Source organism: Mirounga angustirostris, unplaced genomic scaffold, assembly GCF_029215605.1.
Source record: "Mirounga angustirostris isolate CCGP_5_RB_7025 unplaced genomic scaffold, mMirAng1.0.hap1 SCAF_1, whole genome shotgun sequence".
Classification (NCBI taxonomy): Eukaryota; Metazoa; Chordata; class Mammalia; order Carnivora; family Phocidae; genus Mirounga; species Mirounga angustirostris.
Window position 1 is genome coordinate 208374008 of NW_026991709.1, and position 22692 is coordinate 208396699.

Consider the following 22692-nt stretch of genomic DNA (forward strand, 5'->3'; position numbering starts at 1 on the left):
CTGGGAGGGGAGGCCCCAACAGGTGAGGGGAGAAGGCACTTACTACCTCCCAAGGGTAGACACACCCTAAGGGGGTTGGTCCTAAAGGAAATGGTGGTCAGAGAGAGGAGCTCACGTGGGTGGGCAGGGAGGGGGTGTGCAGAGACAAAGGGGATGGCCACAAATACATTGCCAAGGCTGGGCTTGGTACACACCGTGGGTAGGAGGGGGTGGGGAGCAGGAAGGAGTTGGGGGGGCTGAGGTGGGTACCTGGATGGGTGGGGCCAGGGCTGGAGGATCCAGCGAGAGGGGAGGGGACTGAGCAGGCCTGGGGGGTGCTCACACCTCAACAGGTGGCCATGGTAAGGGGGGCTGGCTTAGGGAAGCCTGAAGGGGGGGGAAGGAAGAGGGGGCTCAGCCAAGGTGGACAGTCTGTGGGAAGATGTGGCAGCAGGGAGGGGCTCAAGTGGAGTTCCCTCCTTGTTGGAGGGACAGGCTGGGGGGGGGACCAGGCCCCAGCTGCCCATGCGTAGGAGTGGCCTTTGGCAGGCTGGGTGAGTGGGACTGGGCCCTTGCTGTGGGCAAGGGGGCTGTTTACTTTTCCCTAGAAGGGAGAGGTGGCCCGGGGGCTTGGGCAGTGTCCCCACTCCCTGCTGTCAAGGGCAGCTTATGTTGGGAGCAGGCCTGGAGGGTGAGAAGGGGGTGCTCACGCCTCGCTGGTGACCGACGAGTTCCGGGACATAGTTTTGGGGGACATGTCGTAGTCGCTGTCTGAACGGTACAGGAAGGACTCCCGGCGCTGGCTGGCAGCGGCCCCAGCATGCAGCACGAGGCCCGGGCTCGCCTGCGAGTCCAGGGGGCTGCGGCCAGGAGATGGCGTGGGCCCATTCTCTGCCTCGAAGCTGTAAGGGGATGGGCGAGAAGAGGGGTCAGGGGGGCTGAAATGGCATTGGGGAGGTCAAGAGGAATAAGGGTACCAAGGAAATTCCTGGTAGAGGTGGGCGGGTCAGATAGAAAACATTAAAGAGAGACAGATATCCCGAAAGAGATGGGAGATGGGGAGCTGCAGAGCTCAAACAACTATTGAGCGCCTTTGTGAGCCAGGCTCTGTAGAGGTGCTGGGGACACAGCAGTGACCGAGACAGACCACTATCTGTCCCTCACGGACATGGCATGGGGAGGGCTGGACTATAAACAGGTTAGCCTAGCGGCAGTGCACATCCCAAAGTGTGAGGGCCTTCTTGGCTCTACTCTTTCCTCAATGCCTAAGGCTATTCAGAATCTGTCCACTTCTCACCCCCTCCTTGGTCAGCCCTGTCTCATTGCTTGCCTGGACCAGTGTATTTGTCTCTGCCCTGGCCCCTGGCTCCTGTCTTTGCTCCTCAGTCTGTTCCCCTCCATGTGTCAGGTCACATCCTTCTTCTGCTCAGACCCTTCTGTGGCTCCCAGCCCAGTGGGTGCAAGTCCCCACTGTGGCCCACAAGGCCCTGCCCCATGACCTCCCAGTCTACCCCTCACTCACTCTACTCCAGCCACTGATGGCCTCCTTGCTGTTTCCTAAACATTCCAGATACATTCCTGCCTCAGGGCCTTTGCACAGGCTGTTTCCCCTCCCCAGATCTCCAATGGCTCCTCCTTTACCTCCTTCAGGCCTCAGCTCAAACCTTGTCTTCTCAGGAGGCCTCACCTGACCAACACATCTAAGATCTGAATCTCTGCCCTAATATTTTATATTTCCGTTCCTTAAGAAAAAGAAATACTACTTACCTGATATACTCTATATTTGACTTCTTTACTATTTGCCTTCCTTTCTAGAACTAAGCTTTGCAGAGCAAGGATTTTTGTCTGCCTTGTTCATTGCTCTATCCCTTGAGCCAGGAAGATGGCCTGGCACACAGAGGACACCCAATAAATGTTTACTGAATAAATCATAAAATGTAACAAATGAACAGATGAACTGGATTCTGCCATGCACAGAATTAAAAACCAGGTGGGTGACTGAACGTTACTGGAGAGGTGATTTGAGCTGCTGTAGCTGAGCCAGGCCTCTCTGAGGAGGGGACATGTGAGCAGGCCCTGAAAGATGAGAAGGAGTAGGCCACTGGTCAGGAGGTAGGAGAAAACACGTGGGGGGGAGGGGCTGAGGGACGGGATCAGCAAGTGCAAAAGCCCTGGAGCAGGATTTGGTTTTTGTCTGAGGACTAGCAAGGAAGCTCGTGTGGCTAGAGGGGAGATACAGACTGTGATGGAGATAGAGCTACAGAGAGAGGGGAGGAAGGTGGGACCCCAACCTGGTGGCACTGGGAAGACAGAGATCCTCAGGACGAGCCAGGGAGATGCTGGCTCTGCCAATTCCCAGAGGTGTGACTTGGGGGGAAATGGCTGAATTTCAGTTTCCTCATCCACAAAATGGGGACAAGCACCACCTCCCTCAGGTCATCTTGGTGACCAGTGTGAACACAGCTAAAATGCTCAGGATGGTGCCTAGCACAGAGCTCAGGAACCACTGCCAATTGTAAGTCAATCAGCCCCATACATGCTACCTGGGCGTGGACTCAGCAAGGCAGTTGATATGGAGAACTGAGGATGAGTGTGGGGAGCTATGTGTTGGCAGCATACTGTGTGGCCTTCGGAAGGCCACTGCCCTCTCTGGGCTGTTACCCTGTTGTTAAAGTGAGGGGGTCAGACTGGTCAGCTGACTTCAGGCTATGCTCTGGTGGGTGCAAGGGGGCAGGGGAAGGAAATGGAACCCTCCCCTTTCCAGTCCTACCTACTAAGAATCAGTGTAAGATTTTATTTGAATGATCCCTCTGCTGAGTTATAAGTCTGAAATCTCCTAGAGTAGGACAGCGAAACCAGCATCCGTATATTAACCTTTTTTTCTGGGGTAGGGGTACAGGGAGGGACTCTGTTGATTCCATTTTACAGATGAAGAAACTAAGTTCAGAGAGGGTAATGATTAGCTCTGGGTCACACAGCAAAAGCACGGTGAAGTCAGAATTCAAACCCAAATCTTGTAACTCTTCAACTGTCACCCTCTACCTGCTCAAGTCCCATTCGAGCACATTCCCACCACTAAAGCAAATGTTCCCAGGGGCCAGGCAGCTGACACCAAAGGCAGGGTGGTGCTGGGGGCCCTGGTCAAGCAGCTATTCCAATTTTAGGAAAGAAATAAGAAATTTTAGGGCGCCTGGGTGGCTCAGTTGGTTAAGCGACTGCCTTCGGCTCAGGTCATGATCCCGGGGTCCCGGGATCGAGTCCCGCATCGGGCTCCCTGCTCAGCAGGGAGTCTGCTTCTCCCTCTGACCCTCCTCCCTCTCATGCTCTCTGTCTCTCATTCTCTCTGTCTCAAATAAATAAATAAAATCTTTAAAAAAAAAAAAGAAAGAAGAAATTTTATTTTTTTTTAATTATTTTTTAAGTAGGCTCCATGCCCAGTGTGGAGCCCAATCCTGGGCTTGAACTCATGACCCCAAGATCAAGCCCTGAGCTGAGATCAAGAGTCAGAGGCTTAACTGACTGGACCACCCAGGCGCCCCAGAAATCAGAAATTTTAAACAACCAAAAATCCAAACTTCTTTTAAAAAACAAAACGTCAAAAAACTTCTTAAAAACTCTGAAAACTTCTGCTCTGCAAAAGACACTGTCAAAAGAATAAAAAGACAAGTTACATACTAGGAGAAAATATATGTATGACAAAGGACCTGTATCCAGGCTATATAATGAAGTCTCCAAACTCAATAAAAAGAAGACAAGGAATTCAATTTAAAAATGCGCCAAAGTCTGGACAGATCGTCCAAGAAGATATACATATGGCAAATAAGCACAGGAAACACCATTACTCCTTAGGGAAATGCAAATTAACACCAGGAACTATCCCTTCACATCTACTAGGATGGTTCAAACAAACAAGAAACAACTGACGATAATGGCAAGTGGTGAAAAGGATTTGGAGCAACAGGAACCCTCCTCATCCGTTGCTGGAGGGAACACCAAGTGGTTTAGCCACTCTGGAAGGCATCTGGTCAGTTTCTTAAGCAATGAGTGTGATCCAAAATCCACTCCTATGTTTATACCCAAGATAAGTGAAAATACGGTAGACCTTTGAACAAGTGGGTTAGGGGTGCTACCCCCTGCGAAGTTGAAAATCCACATATAACTTTTGGCTCCCCCAAAACTTGACTACTAACAACCTACTGTTGACCAGAAACCTTACCAATAACAGAAACAGTCGATTAACGTGTATTTTGTGCATGTATTATATACTATATTCTTACAATAAAATAGAGAAAAGAAAATGTTATTAAGAAAATCATAGGGGTGCCTGGGTGGCTCGGTCAGTTAAGCGTCTGCCTTCAGCTCAGGTCGTGATCCCGGGGTCCTGGGATTGAGTCCTACATCAGGCTTCTTGCTGGTGGACAGCCTGCTTCTCCCTCTGCCTACAGCTCCCCCTGATTGTACTCTCTCTCACTCTCTCTTTCTCTCTCTCTCTGTGTCAAATGAATAAGTAAAATCTTTAAAAAAAAAATCATAAGGGGGGCACCTGGGTGGCTCAGTCAGTTAAGTGTCTGACTTTGGCTCAGGTCTTGATCTCAGGGTCCTGGGATCGAGCCCCGACTCAGGCTCCTGCTTAGCACAGAGTCTGCTTCTCCCTCTCCTTCTGCCCCTCCCCACGCTTGTGCTCTCTCTGTCTCTCTCTCAAATAAATAAATTTTTTTTTAAAGATTTTATTTATTGGGGTGCCTGAGTGGCTCAGATGGTTGAGCATCTGCCTTCAGCTCAGGTCATGATCCCAGGGTCCTGGGATTGAGCCCCGCATCGGGCTCCCTGCTGCGCGTGAAGCCTGCTTCTCCCTCTGCCACTCCCCCTGCTTGTGTTCCCTCTCTCACTGTCTGTCTGTCAAATGAATAAATAAAAAACCAAAAAAAAAAAATTGTATTTATTTGACAGAGAGACAGCGAGAGAGGGAACACAAGCAGGGGAGTGGGAGAGGAAAGCAGGCTTCCCGCCAAGCAGGGAGCCCGATGCGGGGCTCGATCCCAGGATCCTGGGATCATGACCTGAGCCGAAGGCAGACGCTTAACGACTGAACCACCCAGGCGCCCCAATCAATAAATGTTTTTTAAAAAAGAAAATCATAAGGAAGAAAAAATTCATTTCCAGTCCTGTTCTATATATATATGAAAAAAAGTCTGCATCTAAGTGAACCCACACAGTTCAAGCCCATGTTATTCAATGGTCAACTATATATGTTCATTCAAAAACCTGCAGACAAATGTTTATAGAAGTTCTGCTCATAGGGCGCCTGGGTGGCTCAGTTGGTTAAGCGACTGCCTTCGGCTCAGGTCATGATCCTGGAGTCCCTGGATCGAGTCCTGCATCGGGGTCCCTGCTCGGCAGGGAGTCTGCTTCTCCCTCTGACCCTAATCCCTCTTATGTGCTCTCTCTCATTCTCTCTCAAATAAATAAATAAAATCTTTAAAAAAAAAAAAAAGGGGGGGCGCCTGGGTGGCTCAGTCGTTAAGCGTCTGCCTTCGGCTCAGGTCATGATTCCAGGGTCCTGGGATCGAGCCCCCGCATCGGGCTTCCTGCTCCGTGTGAAGCCTGCTTCTCCCTCTCCCACTCCCCCTGCTTGCGTTCCCTCTCTCGCTGTGCCTCTCTCTGTCAAATAAATAAAATCTTTAAAAAATAAAAGAAAAAAGAAAAAAGAAATAAAATTAAAAAAAAAGAAGTTCTGCTCATAATCACCAAATACTGGAAACAACCAAACCAAACATGCATCAACCGGTGAATGGATAATTTGTGGCAGACCCATACCATGGAATACTATTCAGCATAAAAAAAAATTGGGGGGAGGCGGCGCATGGGTGGCTTAGTTGGTTGTGTTTGACTCTTTTTTTTTTTTTTTAAGATTTATTTATTTATTTGAGAGAGCGAGAATGAGAGAATGAGAGAGAGTACATGAGCGGGGGGAGGGTTAGAGGGAGAAGCAGGCTCCTCGCCAAGCAGGGACCCCGATGTGGGACTCAATCCAGGGACTCCAGGATCATGACCTGAGCTGAAGGCAGTCGCTCAACCAACTGAGCCACCCAGGCGCCCGGTTGTGTTTGACTCTTAATCTCAGTTCAGGTCTTGATCTCTGGGTTGTGGGTTAGGCCCCACGTTGGGCCTGGCGCTGGGCGTGGAGCCTACTTATTTTGATTGACTGACTGATTGATTGATTTGCCAGAGGCGGGGGTGGGGAGGGAGTGGCAGGCAGAGGGCGAGGGACAAGGAGCCCGATGTGGGGCTTGATCCCAGGACTCTGGGGTCATGACCCAAGCCAAAGGCGGACGCTCAACCGACTGAGCCATCCAGGCACCCCTGTGGAGCCTACTTAAAAAAAAAAATTTTTTTTTTTTGAACTACTGTGAAATAATAAGAAATATATATTTGGTCTCTGCCCTGGTTTCCTGTCACACAGTTCCAAAAACCCTAGGAATCTCTGCAGTGAAAAGTGTCTTTCTATGCTAAGAGATGACTATCTGCTGGGGACACCTGGAGAGCCTCAAGGGGGAGCCAACCATGTGGTTAGAGGGTTGGAGCTTTCAGTCCCCATCCCTGGACCGGAAGGGAAAGAAGGAGTCTGAGTGAATCACCAATGGAAGGGCCAATGATTTAGTCAGCTGTGCCAACAAGATGAAGCGTCCATCAACATCCCTGAGAGTATCTGGGTTGCTGAGCACACTGAGGGGCTGGGAGGGTGGTGCACCTGGAGATGGCATGAAGCTCCATGCCCCTCCCCTTATACCTTGCTCTCTGCATCTCTTCCATCTGGCTGTTCCTAAGTTGTATCTTTTCTAATAAACCAGTAATCTAGTAAGTGCACTCTTTTCCTAAGTTCTGTGACCAGCTCTAGGAAATTAACTGAACCTGAAGCGGGGGTTGTCGGAAACTTGACTTATAGCCGGTGGGTCAGAAGCACAGGTAACACCCTGGACTTGAGACTTATGCTAAAGAAGGGGCAGCCTTACCAGACTGAGCCCTTAACCTGTGGGATCTGTAGTAACTCCAGGCAGTTAGTGTCAGAATTGAAACAGAATGTAGTTCACCCAGTCAGTGTCACAGAGAGTTGCAGAATTGGTTGATGTGAGGAAAAAAAACACATATGTCTGGTGTCAGAAGTGAAGAGTCAGCAAGAGTAGAAAGAAATAGCAGTTTCCTTTTTAACTACTGATACACAAAACAACTTGAATGAGTCTCAAATGAATTTTGCTAAGAGAAAGAAGCCAGCAGTGGGGATTACCTGTGTCAAAACTCAGAACTGACTAATAAATGAATTTAGCAAAGTTGCAGGATACAAAGTCACCAAAAATCTGTTGCTTTTCTGTACACTAACAATGAATAATCCCAATAGAGTATTATGCAAACAATTCCACGTACAATAGCATCAAAATGAATAAGATGCTTAGGAATGAACTTAACCAAGCAGACAAAAGTGCACGGAAAACAAAAATGTTGCTGGAAGAAATTAAAGGCACAAATAAATGAAAAGACATCCTGTATTCAAGAATGAGAAGACGAGGGGCACCTGGATGGATTAGTCATTAAGCGTCTGCCTTCAGCTCAGGTCATAATCCCAGAGTCCTGGGACCGAGCCCCACATCAGACTCCCTGCTCGGCAGGAAGCCTGCTTCTCCCTCTCCCACTCCCTCTGCTTGTGTTCCCTCTCTTGCTGTGTCTCTCTCTGTCAAATAAATAAATAAAATCTTAAAAAAAAAAAAAGAAAGAAAAGAAAAGAATGAGAAGATGGGGCACCTGGGTGGCTCAGTCAGTTAAGTGTCTGCCTTCAGCTCAGGTTGTGATCCCAGGGTCCTGGGATTGAGCCCACATCAGGCTCCCTGCTCAGTGGGGAGCCTGCTTCTCCCTCTTTCTCCTGCTCGTGTTATCTCTCTCTCAAATAAATAAAATCTTTAAAAAAAGAAAAAGAATCTTGAAAAAGAAGAACAAAGTTGGAAGACTCACACTTACTGATTTTAAAATCTACTACAAAGCTACAATAATCAAAACAGTGTGGTACTGGCATAAAGACAGACTGACAGGCCAATAGAGTCAAGTAAACCCAGAAATAAACCTTCACATGTATTGTCAAATGATTTTCAACAAGGGCGCCAAGGCCATTCAATGGGAAAAGGACAGTCTCTTGAACAAATGGTGCTGGGAAAACTGGTTATCCACATGTGAAAGGATAAAGTTGGATCCGTACCTCACACCATATACAAAATTAACTCAAAATGGATCAAAGACCTAAACGGAAGAATGAAAAACTATAAAACTCTTAGGAGCTTCATGACATTGGACTTGGCAATGATTCCTTGGATATGACACCAAAAGCACAAGCAACAAAAAATAGGGACACCCAGGTAGCTCAGTTAAGTGCCTGCCTTTGGCTCAGGTCATGATCCCAGGGTCTTGGGATTGAGTCCCACATCAGGCTCCCTGCTCAGCGGGAAGTCTACTTCTCCCTCTCCTGCTCCCTCTGCTTGTGCTCTCTCTCTGTCAAATAAATAAGTAAAATCTTAAAAAAAAAAAAAAAAAGAAATTGCACCTCATCAAAATTACCAGGTTTTATTGCATCAAAGGGCACTATCCAGAGAGTGAAAAGGCAATCCATAGAATGGTAGAAAATTTTTGCAAATCATGTATCTGATAAGGGATTAATATCTAGAATATATAAAGATCTAAAACTTAACAACAATAAAAAAGAAACAACCTAATTAAAAAGTGGGCAAAGGAATGAAATAAACATTTCTCCAGAGAAGATATGGGCATACCTCGGCGATATTGCAGGCTTGTTTCCGGAACACTGCAATAAAGCATGTCAGATGGATTTTTTCTATTTCCCGTGCATATAAAACTTAAGTTTACACTACACTGTGGTCTATTAAATGTGCAGTAGCATTATATCTAAAAAGTTCATTACCTTAATTGAAACATACTTTATTGCTAAAAAATGCTAACCATCATCTGAGCTTTCAGTGAGTTTTAGTCACCGGTCACAGTTTGCCATAACAAATATAATAATAATGAAAAAGTTTGAAAAATTGCAAGAATTACCAAAATGTGACACAGAGACACGAGGTGAGCAAATGCTGTTGGGGAAATGGCACTGATAGGCTTGCTTGACGCAGACTTGCCACAAACCTTCAATGTGTAAAAACCACAGTATTTGTGAAGTGCAATAAAGCGAAGCACAATAGGGGCGCCTGGGTGGCTCAGTCGGTTAAGCGACTGCCTTCGGCTCAGGTCATGATCCTGGAGTCCCTGGATCAAGTCCCTGGATCGAGTCCCGCATCGGGCTCCCTGCTCGGCGGGGGGTCTGCTTCTCCCTCTGACCCTCTCCCCTCTCATGTGCTCTCTCTCTCTCTCTCATTCTGTCTCAAATAAATAAATAAAATCTTTAAAAAAAAAAAAAGCGAAGCACAATAAATAAGGTAGGAGTGCATACAGATGGACAATAAGCACATGAGAAGATGCTCGACACCATTAGTCATCAAGGAAATGCTAATCAAAGGCACAATGTGATATCACCACACACTCACCAGAATGGCTAATATTTTTTTAAAAAATAAGGGCTCCTGGCTGGCTGAGTCAGTAGAGCATGTGAATCTTGATCTTGGGATTATAAGCTCAAGCCCCACGTTGGGTGTAGAGATTACTTAAAAATAAAATCTTTAGGAGGTGTACCTGGGTGGCTCAGTCAGTTAAGCCCTGCATCTGGCTTCCTGTTTCATGGGGGGCCTGCTTCTCCCTCTCCCTCTGCCCCTAACCCTGCTGGTGCTCTCTCTCACAAAATAAAAACAGATAAAATCTTTTTTTTTTTTTTTAAGATTTTATTTATTTATTTGACAGAGAGATAGAAGAGCACAAGCAGAGGGAATGGCAGAGGGAGAAGGAGAAGCAGGCTCTGCACTGAGCAGGGAGCCAGATGCGGGACTCGATCCCAGGACCCCGGGATCATGACCTGAGCCGAAGGCAGACACTTAACCATCTGAGCCACCCAGGTGCCCCAGATAAAATCTTTTTTAAAAAAATGAAATACTCAATACTCAAGAATTGAAAGCAAGACTCAGGGGCGCCTGGGTGGCTCAGATGGTTAAGCGTCTGCCTTCGGCTCAGGTCATGATCCCAGGGTCCTGGGATCAAGCCCCACATCCGGCTCCTGACTCAGCAGGGAGTCTGCTTCTTCCTCTCCCTCTGCCTCTCCCACTGCTCATGCTCTCTCTCTCTATCTCTGTGTCTCAAATGAATAAATAAAATCTTTAAAAAAAAAAAAAAAAGGAAGACTCAAAGAGATATTTGTATACCAATGTTCACAGCAGCATTATTCATAATAGCCAAAAGCTGGAAACAAGTCAAGGGTCCATGAATTGGTGAACAGATAAAGGAAATGTGGTGTATATTACCAATGGAAGAGTATTCAGTCTTTTTTTTTTTTTTAAGAGTATTCAGTCTTAAAAAGAAAGTGAAATTCTGACACATGCCACTGCATGGATGAACTTTGAAAACATTATGCTAGGGCGCCTGGGTGGCTCAGTCGTTAAGCATCTGCCTTTGGCTCAGGGCATGATCCCAGGGTCCTGGGATCGAGTCCCGCATCAGACTCCCTGCTCTGCGGGAAGCCTGCTTCTCCCTTTCCCACTCCCCCTGCTTGTGTCCCTTCTCTCGCTGTGTCTCTCTCTGTTGAATAAATGAATAAAATCTTTAAAAAAAAAAAAAAAGAAAAAAAGAAAACATTATGCTAAATGAAATAAGCCAGACACAAAAGGGCAAATATTGTGAAATTCCACTTATATGAGGTCCCTACAGTAGTCTTATTCATAGAGACAAAGTAGAATGGTGGGAGCCAAGGGTTGGGAAAGGGTGGGAAGTTAGTGCTTCATGGGGACAGAGTTGCTGTTTGGGAAGATGAGAAAGTTCTGGATGGTGGTGATAATTGCACAACAATGTGAGTGCACTTAACTACACTGAATTGTACACTCCGTGAGTGATTAAAAGGGGTAATTGTATGTTATGTATATTTTCCTGCAATAAAAACCCCTCATACAGTGTATACTAAAAAGGGTGAATTTTACTATATATTAATTGTTTAAAGTAAATTAAAAAAAAACCCTCTTCATCAAAAACTAATGATGTGATGTATGGTGATTAACATAACAATAAAAAATTAAAAAAAAAACTCTTAAGGGGCGCCCGTGTGGCTCAGTTAGTTACGCATCTGACTCGATATCGGCTCAGGTCTTGATCTCAGGGTTGTGAGTTCAAGCCCCATGTTGGGCTCCATGCTGAGTGTGCAGCCTACTTAAAAAAAAAAAAAGAAAGAAAGAAAAGAAAGAAACTCTTAAGATGGAGTATTCTTCAATCATGAGCTTGGGCCTTTGGTGATAATGCCCATTCATGGAGCATCTGCTGTGTACTGGATGCTAGGTTAGATCCTTTTAGGTATAAAGCAATAATAACAAGACACTTACACTGAATTTTTGCCGTGTGCCTGTCACTGTCCCAATGCTTTATGCACAAGGAACCCAGTTATGTCTCCCGCCAACTCTGTGAGTTGTGTTAACAGCCCAGCTCAACAAGGAGAGTGAGGCACAGAGGGGTGGCAAGGGGTTGGTGGCCTCGCTGCCAGAGAACTATGTCCTGCTTCCCAAGGCACAGCCTGGATGTTCTGGCGCCGCTGAGCGCCCCTGGGAAGGGGAGAGGAGCATACCTACATACTCAGGACTCCACCCTTGCCCCAGACACTGAAGCCAGGTTAGGGAAGGTGAGACCCAAGTCCCAGAGGGCGCCCAACGAGCACGGCTGACCGATACTGCAGCCCAAGGGGGCTCCGCTCACGTAAGCAGGAGCCCAGAGGTCAGGATGGGAAGAGGCTCCCTGGGGCCCTGCTGTTTGTGCTTCCAGGAGCCCCTGTCCCCTGGGCTTCGGAAGGGCAGAGGGGAGGGGATGAGGCCTGGGGAACTACAGGCTGAGTGAGTGTGTGTGTGTGTGTGGTCAGGGGCGGGGAGGTCTCAGCTGCCCTCCAGAATTGCACCCTGGGGCTATGTGGAGTCACCCTTCCCTGACCTGCTGCTGTTCAGGGTGGAACAAAGTCGGGCTGGAGGCTGCTCCATTAATGTCCCAACGGGACCCAAGGCCATAAAGCGGAGTCAAGGGCAGCCAACAGGCCTTGACATCACAGCCACGGGCTCAAACACTCCATCATAAGGGGAATAACCTGCCCAAGACTCCCCTTCAGACAGGCTGACCACTTGGTGGCATCCTCAGGGGAAGCTGCCACCTGCCTTCACCCCTCCGGGGCCCCTTGGCCTGCCCACGTGGGCTCCCCAAGCATCGAATTGGGCCTCTGGAGGACGGCGCAGCCCAGGAGCAGATCAAGGCTTCAGAGAGTTCTGCTGCAAGGGGCCAACAGGCAACAAACAAGCCGGGAGGGGAGCAGAAGGAAAAGGAGACACGTCCCAGTTGGTAAAAATCATAACAACAAGGAAAGCAGTCAACTGCTCTTAGATGCCACGTGCTCGGCACTGCGCTGTGTCTGGACACATACTAATGCCCCTTCTTCAAGAGAAGTAAACTGAGGAATAGACAGGACGAACAGCTTGGCTGGTAGTAGAAGCAGGATTTCCACCTGGGCAGCCAGACTACAAACCTGTACGTTAAATCACCGCGTGTCTGTCTCTCCCCCAGGCAGGCCTGGCATTTGCTTTGGGAAGGTCACACAGAGGTCGAGGGCGGGCGCTGGTGTGTGTCTGCCAGGCAGGCGCGTGGTGCCAGGTGACACGGCTGTTTGTAAGGGCTGGGTGTGCACAGGGGGTCTGTGTCTCTGTGAGTCACAGTGTACGTGTGCCTGAGGGTCCCGGGGTATACAGAGGCCTCCGTGTGCGTTTGGACATTCGAGCGTGTCAGTGTGGTCTGGGCGTTCATGGGCGCCTGCATGCATCTGTGTGTCGATATCCAGGCCTCTGAACCTGTGTGACCTTGGAAGAGTGTACCTGGGTGCCGCACCTCGGCTGCGACTGTGCCCGAGTCCTCCGTGGGCGTGAGGTGTGTTCCTGTGCGTGGCCAGGCACAGGTGGGAAGCCGGCGTGGGCATGTGCCGTGGTGAGAGTGCTCCTGCAGGCAGTGTGGTGCGCCATCCTGTGTGAGACCAGGGTTTCTGTGGTTTGTGTGTCACTGCACCCACGGGTCAACCGTGAGAGTCTCTTGGTGTCCCCACCAGCTAAGAGACCCATGCCTTACACGGTAAACACTAGGTGACCCCAAATACCCCGTGTGTGGGCATGTCTGTGTGTGTGTGTGTGTCCAGGTGACGGAAGGGGTTGGTGGAGAGAAGCAAGACCAAGGCTGGAGTACCCCGAGACTTCTGAGAACTTCTCTGCTCCAGCACTGTCCAGCTGATTCTAAATAACCTCCAGGAGTTCCAGCAGGAGCCACCCTCCCTCCTCCACCCCAGCTTGGTTTTCAGCCTGGCAGCCCCAGCAAGGAGGGGGTGGGGAAGACGAGGCACTGCGCAGAGCAGGGCCAGAGGGACCTGGCTCCAGGCCGGTGGCCTGGGAGTGGAGCCCAGGTGACGCTGGACACCCATATTTGCTGCCAGGATGAGTGCCAGAAACCCAGGTTTAGGGGCACAAAGAGGGTGAAGAGATCCCATCTTAAATAGGAAGGGGGCAGGACCGAACACTCGGTTGGAGGGCTATCACCTGCAGGAAGCCCTTAGTAACACCAAGAATTTTAGAGCCAGGAAAGGGGGTGGGGCTCCAGGCAGACCCTAGAAGCCACTCTGGGGACTCTCCAAGGCAGACTGGGCACCCTCTCCCCCCAGCCAGAGCCCTTGATGGTAAGAGAGGAAATTGGCCGCCCGCCACCCACCTGACAGATCTGCCTGGAGGGTGCCAACGGGTGTCCTCGTCGCTGAAGGAGAAGTGGACCAGGGACTCAAGGCCCGCGGGGGGCAGTGTCAGGTCAGGGGGCCGGGGCCTTGCCCGGGGTGCTGTCCCAGAGCGCATGGGTGCCAAGCGCCGTCGGGGTGAGCATGGGGACAGCGGCACGGTGGTGTGGCGAGCACTGCTCTCAGGCCTGAGGTGTCTGTAGCCACCGCCGGCGCCGCCTCCACACCCGCCCTCCCAGTGACCCCCCCAGGGACGGCCCCGGGCGTTCAGGCGTCTCCGTGTCCCCAGCGCCAGGGAGGGCTCTGCACGGGCCTCCTCCTGCGGAACTCTGAGCACACTTCCCGCCTGCCCCCCTCCCTCCGGGCCTGGCGGGGGTGCCCAGGCTCCGGATTCCCGGGCTCTGGCCCCGGGGCCCCCACCCTCCCGCCACGCCTTGCCTCTGGCCCCGCCTTCCCCCTCTCCCCACTCTGACGTCGAGCTGGGCCGGCTGGAGCCCTCTGAACGCCGTGCGCCCCTGGGGGAAAGAGATTCCCCCGCGCCCGTGGAGTGCGGGGCCGGTGACAAAAACCCCGGGGAGGGACGACGGATGCGGGGAAGGGGGTGGAGCAGGGACAGGAAAGACAGAAGTGGAGACAGAGACACAGAGAGAAACTTGGAGAGAGGCACTGATTTCCACAAACGTACCCCGTCCCCGACTCCACACGGGGCTCCCGACCCCTCCTCCTCTTCTCTCCCCTCCCGGATCTCTTCCCCGGGTCCAGATGCTGAGCCTGTCCCCGCAGTGTCCTCTCCCAGTATGTCTCTGGACTCAGGTTTCAAACAAGTGCGTGCGGAGAGTAGGGGTTAAAGGGGTAGGCAGACGACCCTCTCCTGGTTCTGGAGAAGCCCCCAGAGCCAGCCCGCTCCCACCTCCGGGCTGTCAACCTCCGTTTCCAAGATAAACGGACACTGGGGGCGCCTGGGTGGCTCAGTCGGTTAAGCAGCTGCCTTTGGCTCAGGTCATGATCCCAAGGTCCTGGGATCGAGCCCCACGTCGGGCTCCCTGCTCAGTGGAGAGTCTGCTTCTCCCTCTCCCTCTGCCTGCCTCTCTGCCTACTTGTGCTCTCTATCTATCTGTCAAATAAATAAGTAAAATCTTTAAAAAAAAAAAAAAAGATAAACGGACACTGGGAAGCCAGACCGGATGTGGTCTCCAGGCTCCTCACCCGCAAGCTTCCAGCCCCCGCATCCCACCCCGGGTCTGGCCAGGAAGAGAAAGTTCATTTGCCCTCCGTGCCCAATGCACCCGGTAACATCACCGTGCCTCCTGGCAAGGCAACCCGCAGATGGCAGCGCTGGCCCCATTTCACAGGTCTTTCGACTGAGGCTAGCAGAACTGAACACACGTCCCCAGAGCACCCTGGATGGCAGGCTGGCCTCATTCCTCCAAAGCCTGACTGCAGCCTCAGGTCTGCACAGGAAGTGGGAGGAACAACGTTTATTGAGTGCCTACTGAGTGCCCTATCAGACATCTCCACAGCAACCCTGGAGGGCAGGGATGATTTTTATCGCTGCCCTGTGACGGAAGAAGGGCAGTTAGGCTGGGGAGAGCCAGCTAGGAACCCCAGACCCGGCACGCGCCAGGTGGTCAGGGGAGATTCGAACCCACCGGCGCTGGGCGCACTTACCCAGCCCACGCCTGGCGGCCAAAATCCTGGAAGCTGCGGAGAAGCCGAAGACGCCTGCGGAAAGTTGGGGACGGGATGGCGAAGAAGACCGGCGAGGAGGGCGGCGACCGTGGGCGGCGGGGTGCGCGCGGGGCCGGTGGTTCAGGCAGGAACGCCTCGTCCTCGGCAGCCGCCGCCGCCGGGAAGGCCGCCAGCTGCAGTTCGGGGATGCGGCGCAGGCCTCGCGGCCGCGCCATGACCACAAGGGGCGCGGGGCGGCCCCGCCTCGGCGGGCGCTGGGGAGCAGAGCCGCCCTCCAGCCCCGCACAGCCCACGCAGGCCGGCCGCCCAGCCCTGGGGCCCACGGGCCCCACCCCGCCCGGCCGCCTCGGCCCTTCCGGCTTCGCTCTGGGGCCGCCCCGGGGGCGGAGCGGGCCCGGGGCGCCCACGCGGCTGCGGCGGGACACCCCTCAGACCGCAGGGGCACCCGCAGTCCCCTTGAGGTCCTTACAATCGCCGGAAGCGTCTCTACAAACATCTGGGGTGCCCCCCAAATCCCTGGGGTGCTCTCACAAACCGCTGTGGCTCTCACAAACCTCAATGGCGTCCCCAAAGTCCCTCAGATGTCCCCACAATTCCAGGGAGTGTCCCAACTATCCCTGAGGCGTCCCCACAGAACCCAGAGGTGCCCCCAAATCTCAGAGTTCCCCCCAAAAGCCAGAGGTGCTCTGAGAGGCCCCACAGACTCTGGGACAATCCCTTAGCTTCCCAAATGTCCCCTACTAGTGTCCTCGTTGTTACTGATATGTTCCCACAAACCCCAGGGGCACCCCAAGACTCTCAGGATGCACCCGCAAATGAAACTCCTTCAGATCCCAGGACCATCACCAGGTTTCCTCAGATGTCCCCCAAGTCTGCTAGAGTACCCCCACCATCCCTGAGTCAGAGATCCCCAGAGCACCCCTAGAATTTCCCACAGCCACAGAGTATTCCTACAGACTGCATGAGGGCACCCCCAAATTCCAGGACCCCTCACAGATCCTAAGAATGCTTCCACAGTCCCCCAGATGTCCGCCAACCCCCGAGTGGCTCCACAGCATCCCTTAGGTGCCCCCACAAGTTCAGAGACACCAAAATAACCTCGGGGGTGTCTTCAGATTCAAGGGGTGTTCCCATAAATATGTAGCTGCCCCCAAAATCCTAGGGTGCCCCACGGACCCCAGGGACACAACTAGATTCCTCCACAGTTCCTAAGACAGTCCTATAACCCGAGGCTACCTTCCAAAACCAAGATGAACCCACAATCTCTGGGACACCTCCAGAATGCCCCCCCACAGCTTCTGAGACATGCCTTATAACTCTGAGATACCCCTAGACGCTGAGTGTGCTCACAGCCCCTAGACACTAAGATTCCCCCACTCCTTAGAATCTGAGGTATCTTAGAATTGGGGCCCTCCACAGCTCATGAGGAGGCCCCAAGAAGCCGACCTCCCCTAGGCAGAGCAGTAAAAGCAGATAGGGACTTTCTGGAGACTCTGCAGTGGCTCTGCATGCCCAGCCACTATGACTCTGTGGGGGGCACATGATCCCCTTTCACAGATGAAGAAAGGGAGACTGAGGAGGTGAAGATTCTAGAACAAAGTTAGCCAGCTGGTTATAATTCCAGAGACTACCCAAACCTGTCTGTGGCTGTTTGGGGTTAGGAAGTGGGAGAAGCTTGTTTTTTGTTGTTGTTGTTGTTGTTTTTAAGATTTTATTTATTTATTTGAGAGAGAGAATGAGAGACAGAGAGCATGAGAGGGAAGAGGGTCAGAGGGAGAAGCAGACCCCCCGCCGAGCAGGGAGCCCGATGTGGGACTCAATCCTGGGACTCCAGGATCATGACCTGAGCTGAAGGCAGTCGCTTAACCAACTGAGCCACCCAGGCGCCCAGAAGCTTGTTTTAAATAAGAAAAATGGGGTGCCTGGGTGGCTCTGTCGTTAAGCGTCTGCCTTCGGCTCAGGTCATGATTCCGGAGTCCTGGGATCGAGTCCCACATCGGGCTCCCTGCTCAGTGGGGAGTCTGCTTCTCCCTCTCCCTCTCCCCCTGCTTGTGTTCCCTCTCTCACTGTCTCTCTCTCTGTCAAATAAATAAAAATTTAAAAATAAATAAATAAATAAGAAAAATGGAGTTAATCTCTATTTTAGGGCCCTGCCTCTGTAAATACCTTTCTCTACCTCTTGGCTCCATTGTCATGAGCCCCCGAATTGGCTGGCCTAGGCTTGAGTCTGGCCTCCGGGCACTTCTTAGTCATTTGGCTTTGGGCCAGTCACTTCATTTCATGCAGCCTCAGTTTTCCCACCTGTAAAATTGGCGTAATAATACTATGCATCTCGGGCGCCTGGGTGGCTCAGTTGGTTAAGCGACTGCCTTCGGCTCGGGTCGTGATTCCGGAGTCCTGGGATCGAGTCCCACATCGGGCTCCCTGCTCAGTGGGGAGTCTGCTTCTCCCTCTGACCCTATCCCCTCTCATGCTGTTTCTCTCTCTCTCAATTAAATAAATAAAAAATTTAAAGGGAAAAAAAAAATACTATGCATCTCATGAATGGACATGTAAAAAAAAGAAAAGGCTTGGAAAAGCGTTTGGACACAGTAAAGCACTCACTGAATATTAGCTATAATTATCTGACAAAACCTTTTTTGGAGAGCTTATAATATGCAAGCCACTGTACTAGCCAGAGAATACAGATGATGAAGATGAAGATGAGGAAGATGAGGACGATGATAGCAGCTAACCTGGACATTCAGCACCTCTATCTCTGATCTCTTTTAATCCTCACAAAAGACCTGCAAAGTGATACACTGTTGTCCCTATTTTACAGATGGGAAAACTGACTCCTGGCGAGAAACAACCTGCTCAAGGTCACACAGCCAGTGAGTGTCTGAGCCAGGCTCTATGCCAGTGTTTGCCACCCTTTATTTCATTAACCCCTCCCCGCCTGGAGGAATAGCCTGCTTAGACAGTCCCGACCCCCTAAATTGCCTTCTCTATGAAATGGTACAGCCCCCCATACACAGGCATACCTCAGAAATACTGCAGGTTCCATTCCAGATCATTGCAATAAAGTCAACATCCCAACAAAGCGAGCCAAACGAATTTTGTGGTTTCCCAGGGCACATAAAAGCCATGTTTACATGACACCGTAGTCTACTAAGTGTGCAATAGCATTATGTCTAAAAAAGTGTATGTACCTTAATTTAAAAACGCTTTATTGCTAAAAAATGCTGACCACCATCTGAGCTTTCAGCGAGTCGTAATCTTTGCTGGTGCAGGGTCTTGCCTCCATGTTGATGGCTGCTGACCGATCGGGGTATTGTGGGGACTTCTTAAAATAAGAAAACAGTGGGGGCGCCTGGGTGGCTCAGTTGGTTAAGCGACTGCCTTCGGCTCAGGTCATGATCCTGGAGTCCCGGGATCGAGTCCCTGGATCGAGTCCCGCATTGGGCTCCCTGCTTAGCAGGGAGTCAGCTTCTCCCTCTGACCCTCCCCCCTCTCATGTGCTCTCTCTCTCTCTCAAATAAATAAATAAAATCTTTTTAAAAATAAATAAATAAATAAATAAAATAAGAAAACAGTGAAGTTTGCCACATGGATCGGGCCTTCCTTTTAGGAGCAGTTTCTCTGGAGCATTTTACCCACCGTAGAACTTACTTCTTTTTTTTTTTTTAAGATTTTATTTATTTATTTGACAGAGAGAGAGAGCACAAGTAGGCAGAGTGGCAGGCAGATGGAGAAGGAGAAGCAGGCTTCCCGCTGAGCAGGGAGCCGGATGTGGGGCTCGATCCCAAGACCCCAGGATCATGACCTGAGCTGAAGGCAGCTGCTTAACCGACTGAGCCACCCAGGCGCCCCCGTAGAACTTCTTTCAAAATGGAAGTCAATCCTCTCGACCCCTGCTGCTGCTTTATCATCTAACTTTACGTCCTATTCTAAAGCCTTGTCATTTCAACAATCTTCACAGCCACTTCACTTCTTCCAAACTCCTGTTCCTGCTCACACTTTGACCCCTTCCCATGAGTCAGAATGTTCAGAATGGCGTCGAGGATGGTGAGTCCTTTCCAGAAGGTTTTCAATTTCTTCTGCCCGGATCCATCAGAGGAGTCACGGTCTGTGGCAGCTATGGGTTAACGAAATGTATTTCTCAAATAATAAGACTTGGTAGTCAAAATGACTCCTTAATCCATGGGCTGCAGAATAGATGTGGTGTCAGCAGGCATGAAAACAACATTAATCTCATTGTACATCTCCGTCTGATATCGTCAGTGACCAGGCGCATTGTTAATGAATAGTCATATTTTGAAAGGAATCCTTTTTTTTTTTTTTTTTTGAGCAGCAGGTCTCAACAGTGGGTTTAAAATAGTCAGTAAACCATGTTATAAACCGATGTGCTGTCACCCAGGCTTTGTTGTTCCGTTTACAGAGCAGACCGACTAGGTGTAGCCTAATTCTTAAGGGCCCTAGGATTTTTAGGATGGCAAATGAGCAATGGCTTTAACTTAAAGTCACCAACTGCACTGGTCCCTAACAAGAGAGACGCAGCCTGTCCTTTGAAGCCAGGCACTGACTTCTCCTCTCTAACTATGACAGTCCTGGATGGCATCTTCCAATAGAAGGCTGCTTTGTCTACACTGAAAATGTGTTTAGTGTAGCCACCTTCATTAATCATCTTAGCTCGAGCTTCTGGATAACTTGCTGCAGCTTCTATATCAGCACCTTGCACTTTTATGTAATAGAGACGTCTCCTTTCCTTAAACCCCATGAACCAACCTCCACTAGCTTCGGACTTGGCTCCTGCAGCTTCCTCACCTCCCTCAGCCTCTACAGAACTGAAGACAGTGAGGGCCTCGCTCTGGATGAGGCTTTGGCTTAAGGGAGTGTCGTGGCTGGTTTGATCTTCTATCTAGACCAAACTTTCTCCAAATCAGCAAAAACGCCATTTTGCTTTCTTATCATTCCTGTGTTCGCTGGAGGGGCACCTTTAATTTCCTTCAAGGCTTCTCCTCTGCCTTCACAACTTGGCTCACTGGTCCAAGAGGCCTAGCTTTCGGTCTATCTCAGCTTCCAACATGCCTTCCTCATTAAGCTTAATCATTCTTAGGGCATAGGGAGGCGCAAGGAAAGGGAGAGAAGGGAAAGGGGAAAAAAAACTGGTTGGTGGAGCTGTTAGAATACACACACAGGGGCGCCTGGGTGGCTCAGTTGGTTAAGCGACTGCCTTCGGCTCAGGTCATGATCCTGGAGTCCCGGGATCGAGTCCCGCATCGGGCTCCCTGCTCGGCGGGGGGTCTGCTTCTCCCTCTGACCCTCTTCTCTCTCGTGCTCTCTGTCTCTCATTCTCTCTCTCTCAAATAAATAAATAAAATCTTAAAAAATAAAAAAGAATACACACACACTATTCATGGATTTAATTTGCCGACTTATAGGGGCCTGGTTCGCGGTGCCCCAAAATGATTACACTGGTCACATCAAGTTGATCACACGTGACCCTAATAAAATAATAAAAACAACGAAAACGCTTGAAAGGTTGCCAGAACTACCAAAATGTGACACACAGAAACAAAGTGAGCAAATGCTGTTGGGAAAATGGTGCCGAGGGACTTGTTCGACGCGGAGGCAATTTGTAAAAAATGCAGTTTTTGTGAGGCATAATGAAGCGAGGTATGCCTGTGCTGTATATCTGTTTATGTACTATGTGTATATCTGGGCTTTATATATAAATGTAAGGGTTTTTTTTTTTGTTTTTTGTTTTTTTCCCCTCACGCATCCACCCAAGAACCAATTTTTGCTCCCTTGGAGGTGATCACCTCGTTGGGAACACAGGGTTTCCCAACCTTGGCAGTGTTGACATTTAGGGCCAGATAATCCTCTACTAGTTGCCAGTAGCACCTCCTCAGTCATTAAACTAAAATGTCTCCAGCCTTCGCCACATGTCCGCTGGAGGCCAGACTTGCCCTCAGGTGAAAACTCCTGGTCTCAACCCACTAAGACCCTTTGCGCTGGCCACTGGGACCCCCTTGGCCCAGCTACAAACAGAAAGGAAGAGCATTCTCATTTACCTGCCCTCGGGCTTCCCTCCTTTGTTTTGCTGACTCTTCAGTTCAGACTTTGGAAATAGGGTTCTGCATAGGCCCATTTCAGAGACGGGGAAACCTGAGGCCCAGGAAGAAGTGACGTGGCCAGGGTCACCCAGACTAGAAAGAGCAGAGCTGGATGATAAGTCCAGTTGTCTGACTCCAGAGACTGGGATTTTAGCCACGAGGCTACACAGGCCCTTCATGGTTCAGTCTCCTGCCAGCTCAGTGACCTTTGTCCCTTCCTAAAAAGTCAGAGACAAATTAAGGCCTAAAGCCAACCCTGACCATAGCCTGTAAGGCTCTATATGAGCTGCCCTGTCACCTCCCTGCCTCATTTATTTATTTATTTATTTATTAAAGATTTTTTATTTATTTATTTGAGACAGAGAGAATGAGAGACAGAGAGCATGAGAGGGAGGAGGGTCAGAGGGAGAAGCAGACTCCCTGCCGAGCAGGGAGCCCGATGCGGGACTCCAGGATCATGACCTGAGCCGAAGGCAGTCGCTTAACCAACTGAGCCACCCAGGCGCCCTCCCTGCCTCACTTCTTTCCCCGCATCCCTTGTTCACTCCTGCCACCTTTGCCTCTCTACTTTTCCTCTAACATAACAGACATGCTCCCACTCCAGGACCTGTGAACTGGCTGTTCCCTCTGCTTGTCACCTTCTTCATCAGGCTCACTTAGCATCCAATGTCACTTCATTTAGGTCTGTACTAAAATGTCACCTCCTCAGAGAGCCCTTCCCTGACCCCAGCATCCCTCTTCTCTTCCTGTCCCCTGTGTCACCATCTGGAATTATCATATGCCTTTACTTGCTATTTCTTCCTCATCCACCAGCCTGAGAACTCCAGGACAGGAGGGACAGGGGCTCTGTCTCATTCTTTGCCACAGCCTGAAGATGCTCACTGTGTGTGGCATGAATGGCCCCGTTCCCCAGATGAGGAAAATGAGGCTCGGTCAGGTGGATTCTCTCCGCAGGTCAAGGGCAAAGGCTGGATTTGAGCTCTTACTCAGGAGTGAAGA

General features: G+C 50.4%; 1 protein-coding gene across 10 annotated transcripts in view; it reads right to left on the reverse strand.

Annotated features, from left to right (window-relative positions):
* Window positions 1-22692, reverse strand: part of PDE4A (phosphodiesterase 4A) — a 45818-nt gene that overhangs the window by 15020 nt on the left and 8106 nt on the right. For 5 of the 10 annotated variants that reach the window (XM_064571216.1, XM_064571234.1, XM_064571201.1 and 2 more), the window contains one exon: window positions 690-881. In XM_064571216.1, coding sequence (XP_064427286.1) covers window positions 690-881 — 192 coding nt within the window. Of the gene's footprint in view, window positions 1-689; window positions 882-13887; window positions 14128-15574; window positions 15945-22692 lie in introns of those variants that run through there. The other 5 variants (XM_064571231.1, XM_064571241.1, XM_064571223.1 and 2 more) reach the window with 5 other exon arrangements.